General features: G+C 31.7%; 1 protein-coding gene across 1 annotated transcript; it reads left to right on the forward strand.

Moving 5' to 3' along the window:
- Positions 1-4,024: 4,024 nt before the first annotated feature.
- On the forward strand, positions 4,025-5,425 carry LOC131596845 (scopoletin 8-hydroxylase-like). Its single transcript, XM_058869582.1, has 3 exons — positions 4,025-4,419; positions 4,496-4,838; positions 4,944-5,425. The coding sequence occupies exons 1-3, from the start codon at positions 4,025-4,027 to the stop codon at positions 5,193-5,195; spliced, it is 990 nt and encodes a 329-aa protein (XP_058725565.1). The 3' UTR covers positions 5,196-5,425.
- The last annotated feature ends 582 nt before the right edge of the window (positions 5,426-6,007 follow it).

The raw sequence follows: 6,007 nt of genomic DNA on the forward strand, positions 1-6,007 counted from the left end.
ATTTATGTCAAAAAAAGTTTAAAATAAATTATGTTTGGTGGAATCTTTCATTAGCCTTAATGAAATGGAGAAAATTTTATATGAAAAAAAAAGTGATAGTTATTGGCTATTTTATTATTTTTTTTATGTATATGTAAAAGTCATTTTTTTTATTACTCGTAGATTTTTTGAAGAAAAAAATAGTTTTTCTTAAATATATTATTATTTGCACGAAATCAGTTGTTTTTAATTAAGTTTAACTTGGTGATATAAATATATGTAATTATTTTTTCATATTACATAACTTAATACTAATAATGACCATTCATTTTTTTTAAAATTAAGTAAATAATAACTATTAACTCATTAATTGTATTAATCAGTTTTTTAATTAATAAATTAATCAGTTACAACTTTGATTGTTCAGTGTTTATATACCAAAACTTTTTTTGAACAAAAGTTAAAATGCTAAATTAATTTCAAGAAAATACAGTTATAATTTATTAATAAAATCAATATTTTGGTTGAACAGTAGTTCAAAATATCAATTTTATTTATATTTAATTTTTTGAACAATATCTATAAACTTTAAAAATTATTAGTTTATAATTTTCTTATGACGAGCTCATTGAGTTAAGTTTTAGAATTTTTATTTACAACAATCTAGACTTATGGATGGTTAATATCATAATGTCCATTTTATAATTTTTTATTAATAATATATTAATACTTAATTATTTTAAAACATTATTACTAAATGGAAGAATACTTAATTATTTTAAAATAGGTTTTTATTTCCTATTTAACTAACTTAATTAATATTTTTAATTAATAAATAATTTTATTTTTAATTGATGAAAAATAATTAGTTTCTACTCTCAATTTAAATTTATAAATACATAACATATTGTTACTATAAAAAAAATAAAGGACATATGCAACTGTTGCGTATATAAACAAATACGTATTCAAAAATAATAGAATATAAAAAATATGGTACAATAAATAAAAAATAAAAAGACAAAGCCTAATTTTCTTTGGAACTGACATTATAATTTTTAAATGATATTCATCCATATATGTACTTATAATAAATGAATATATTAAATGTTAACTAATCTCTTCCTATATGTACTATGATTCAAATGTTTACTAAATAATTTATAATTCAAATGAATTATTATTACAAGTTCTAATAAATATAAATATATAAAATTTAAAAGGTTACACTAATATATTAAATATGTTTAAAAAATTTATATGAGCAATTTTATGGACAAATATTATAGATAATTCAAATGAATTAAATATTATGGAATTGGCAAATAATATTAATCATTTTTATAAAATTAACGGGTCAGAAGATTGGGCACATACACTCAAATCCTTTTTTTTAAATGAAAATTGGAATAAGCATCTTATTATTTAACTTTCCGTGATATATGATTTTTTTGACTATTCAATTCTCTTTGGAGAATATCTATTAGACTGAAAACTGTAACACCCCACACATATATATCTAGAATAATATGCATAAAGTATTAAATATGGTTCATAAGACAACAATTACATAATGTTTGCAGCGGAAATAGAAGTACACGAATACATAAGCCGAATGTATCATGGCCAAAATATAAGTACACCATATCAGTACATATCCAAAATACAGTAGATAGTAAGCACGATAAGGAACTAAAAGGATCATCCAAGCATCGCCAAAAGGTCTAATCCATCTTTCCCTTACCGCGATCTTGCCTCGAGCCACCTGCAAAAATATAATTGGAATGGGATGAGATTACTAAATCTCAGTGAGTCCGCCTATCCTATTAGTCCACTCGGATCTATAGGGATCATACAAAATAATGAACGAATCCACCATGGATTCGGGGTTATTCTCACTTCCGGTACAAATACGGAGTAAACAAAGTGACTCGTCCACCATTGGACTTGCCTCAAACAAATACACACTATATAGCAAGCAAGTATGCAAACCCGTATCCACACACGGGGAATCCAGAAGTGTAACAACCTAGGCTAGATTATGGAATAAATGCATCCTCGATGAGTAACCTCCTGCCTATATGTCAAGGGACTTGTACAAGCACACTGCAAGATGGTTAAACAGGTTCGCACAAGCCTAAATGGTCGCGAGATGACTTTTGCCTAAATGGCGTCATTGTTCCGTTAACCTTCTTCACACTAGTGAGTTACGCCGAGTACAAACCGCCACCTTGACGCCTGAGCCCATCGGGGGAAAGCCTAGTATTAGTCTACGTGACTTTACTAGAGGTGAGTTACCTCATTATGCATTAGCCTACATAGCCGCATAACCCCACCATACCGAGCACGCAAGTGTGTTAACGCCACGTGAGTAAAACCCCTTACGAAAACTCCCGAGCACACTGCAACGGTAGCTCAGATGCACACCATATCGAACAATACACATGAACGGGTTATTCCATTGGACTACACGGTCCGGGAGGGCTCATAGACTACATAGTCGGAGCAGCGTCCCAATCTAACTTTCCGGCCACTTCGATTCAAGCATACGAAAATATGACATAATGTCAAAATCACATACAAAGCAATCAATCCAATCGTTTAACCAAAACGACGGGGTTTTCATATTTCCAGCATAGTACATAATGACATAACACAGCTATCAAGAATAATGCTGAAAATTCGGTCTAAATATACATACTTCACATGTTATCAGTGTCGCACTTAACTGAAGGTGCGTCAGATATATCGAAAAATATTATTTAGACACTAAGGCTAATTTTCCTAGATAGTACACTTAATTAGCTTTCTAACGATATGTGGTACGCGTCAAACGGACACACGAAACGGGAGATATGAATTTCCCAAGATTGCTGAATTTTCCCATTTCACCTAGTGTAACCGGTTACACCAGAACCCGTAACCGGTTACGGACACGCAAAATGCCCAGATTTCCCAATTTTTAACAGCGTAACCGGTTACACCAAAACCCGTAACTGGTTACACTGTACCAGAATCATTTTTCTGCGTTTTATGAGTTCTAAACCAGTCCCAATGTCTTGTAATTGATTCCTTGCATCCACAATACAGTCCAAACGAAATTGTATCACACAAATGCATTTTGAAACATCAGTAAACAAGGATTATAGCAGAGTTAACATGATTAGAATTATTGATTCACTCATAATCCCTAAACCCCAATTGGAACCCACATGCAAAAACCCCATGGTTACTAACTAGGGACTCACCTTTAGAGATGAAGGAGATGATGATGAAGCTGTAGCAAGATGGAGATGATGATAGGAGCAAGGGTTGGACAGAAATGCTGCATGCAAGGATGGGAAATGTCCAAACAAATTCTGGTTTTGTGTTCAATTGCTTAGAATGTCACAAAGAACCAAACAAGTCCTTAATCTCATTTAAGTGGGAAATGTCAATACTGCCCTCGCTCTTACTAATTGGCATTATTTATGTGATAGACCTATTAGCAAAAGTGTGTATCATACTTGTCCATTACTTACATCAATTTAATTTAGAATTGGTAATTGGACAATTATAATACCGGGTATTACATTCTTCCCCCTTAAATAGAATTCGTCCTCGAATTCAAAAACTTACCAAAATAAGTGAGGATAGGATTCCCGCATCTCTGACTCAAGCTCCCAAGTAGCTTCCTCAGGACGCGTCTCATCCCACATCACCTTCACGATAGGTATCGAGACATAGAAATGTACGAAGAATGATAGCTACTATGAAAGAATTCAAATGAATATTTTTTTATTTTGAAAGATTAATTACTTAAGGTTTAATTATATGATTAGTCTTTACAAATATATCATTTTTTGATATTATCAATACAAATTTTTGTGTTTGAATTTTGTGTAATTTTCTTTTACTTTTTGTGCTTTGTTCTTTTATTTTAAGGTAAAGAACTATTTTAGTATTTTAGTTCCTCACAAAAGTTGGAGAGGTCAAATAAATTCATAAATAAAAAATAGTATCTATTTAATTTTTTGCTAAATTTAATCAAGTCATATTAGTCCTTATGTCAAAAATATACATACAACCCATAAACAACAGAATCAACAAACTAAACTCAAAACCATGTGAAATTCAACCTATTGATTTATCAAAACTCAATGGGCCAGAACATGAAAAAGTGGTGGATGAAATTGTTAGAGCTGCTGAGACACTTGGATTCTTTCAAGTAGTGAATCATTGTGTTCCTCCCGAGTTGTTGGAATCACTTAAAGATTCAACACACTCTTTCTTCAACTTGCCACCAGAGGAGAAAGTTATTTACCGCAATAGTGCGAGTAATACGAGATATAAAACTAGCTTTGTACCTGAGTTAGAAAAAGTGTTGGAATGGAAAGATTATATCAATATGGTTTATAGTTGTGATGAAGATGCTCTTCAACATTGGCCTAATATATGCAAGTAAGTCCAATCTAATATAGCATACATATTAGACATTATAGGTTTTGTTGAATTATTTATTTCTCTCAATTTGCAGGGAATTTGCACTTGAATATTTGAAGTTATCATCCAAGATAGCGAGAGACTTATTAAAAATATTAATTGATAAACTTGGAGTGAAACTAGATGAGTCAAAAATGGAGAGTCTTATTGGTACGAAGATGGTTAACATGAACTACTATCCAGCATGTCCAAATCCAGAACTCACCGCCGGTACAGTGCGTCACTCAGACTCAGGAACTATCACAATTCTTCTTCAAGATGGAATTGGTGGATTGCATGTTAAATCGGAAGATGAGAGTAATGATGAAAAAGAAGTGTGGCTTGAAATTCCTCCAATCCAGGAAGCTTTAGTCATCAATGTTGGTGATGCTTTAGAGGTTTGATATATCTTTAAATCAAAAAATACGACATAGTTAAAATCTTAAAATTGTACTAATGTACTTTGCATCATAACTAATAATCCTTTTGTATTTTACTTGAAGGTACTTAGCAATGGAAAATATAAAAGTGCTGAACATAGAGTACTGACAACTTCCACACAATCAAGAGTATCAGTTCCAATGTTCAGTCTTCCTATGTTTACTGAGAGGATTGGCCCATTTCCAGAATTGGTGAAGAAAGATGGATTTGCTGGTTATAGAGATGTCTTGTGGCAGGATTATATGGACAACTACTTTAGGAGTTCTCATGATGGAAAAAAGACTCTTGATTTTGCAAAAATCAACTCTACTTAATAATTCTATAAAAGAGAGTATGAAGTATGTGTTTAATTTTTTAAATGAGTTTTAATTTAGAAGTCAGTGGACAAATAAAAAGTTCTTGTAGTGGAAAGGCCAAGAGGTTAGTGGTCTTTTAATAGAACTCAGTTGCATCTTAATTCCTAGAATAGTAGTATCTTGGGTCTTTATAAAGACTTTGTTGTATTTTCATTTCAATAAGCAAGAGAGCAATATATAAAGTAGTATTTATATCAACAAATTGGCATTAGAGCTAATGGCGAACGTGATGAGTGAAATGCCACTACCACGACTAACAACGTCTAACTACGAAAACTGGAGTATTCAAATGAACGCTCGTCTTGGATTTTTAGATAAGTGGGAGGTTGTAACACCCATCTAAACCCACATATATAATTCGCATAAATTCTAATGATTAAATTAACACGAATCACAAACTAGAGTGTCACCTAGATAAAAACTTCATAATAAAACGTCCTGCTCTGTAACACGGGTTTTCAAATTGTCAAAACAAAATACTTCTTCAATGACAACAATTGTAATTCAAATTCTCATAGCGGAATTCATATTTCAAAACATCTTAAATACCACAACAGATAGTTCAGATCTCAACAATTAAAAGAATGACATTTTTCCAATTAAATGACCCCAACCCCGATGTTACGTAAGAGAGCAAGACCATCTTTATTCCAAATAAAGCGCTAAAAGATTTCATGAAACTATCCTCCAAACACCAACGAACTATTCTTGATTACTTGCGCGTTACCCACGTGGAGGTAACATTCAAACAGAAAGGGTGAGTAATTCAT

This window comes from Vicia villosa, linkage group LG4 (genome assembly GCF_029867415.1).
Source record: "Vicia villosa cultivar HV-30 ecotype Madison, WI linkage group LG4, Vvil1.0, whole genome shotgun sequence".
NCBI classification, from domain to species: Eukaryota; Viridiplantae; Streptophyta; class Magnoliopsida; order Fabales; family Fabaceae; genus Vicia; species Vicia villosa.

Bases quoted from the DNA above. Each gene is read 5' to 3' on its own strand.
- LOC131596845 (XM_058869582.1), top strand. From the start codon at position 4,025: ATGTCAAAAATATACATACAACCCATAAACAACAGAATCAACAAACTA. The intron at 4,420-4,495 runs GTAAGTCCAATC...CTCAATTTGCAG, and splicing joins CATTGGCCTAATATATGCAA to GGAATTTGCACTTGAATATT. The intron at 4,839-4,943 runs GTTTGATATATC...TTTTACTTGAAG, and splicing joins ATGTTGGTGATGCTTTAGAG to GTACTTAGCAATGGAAAATA.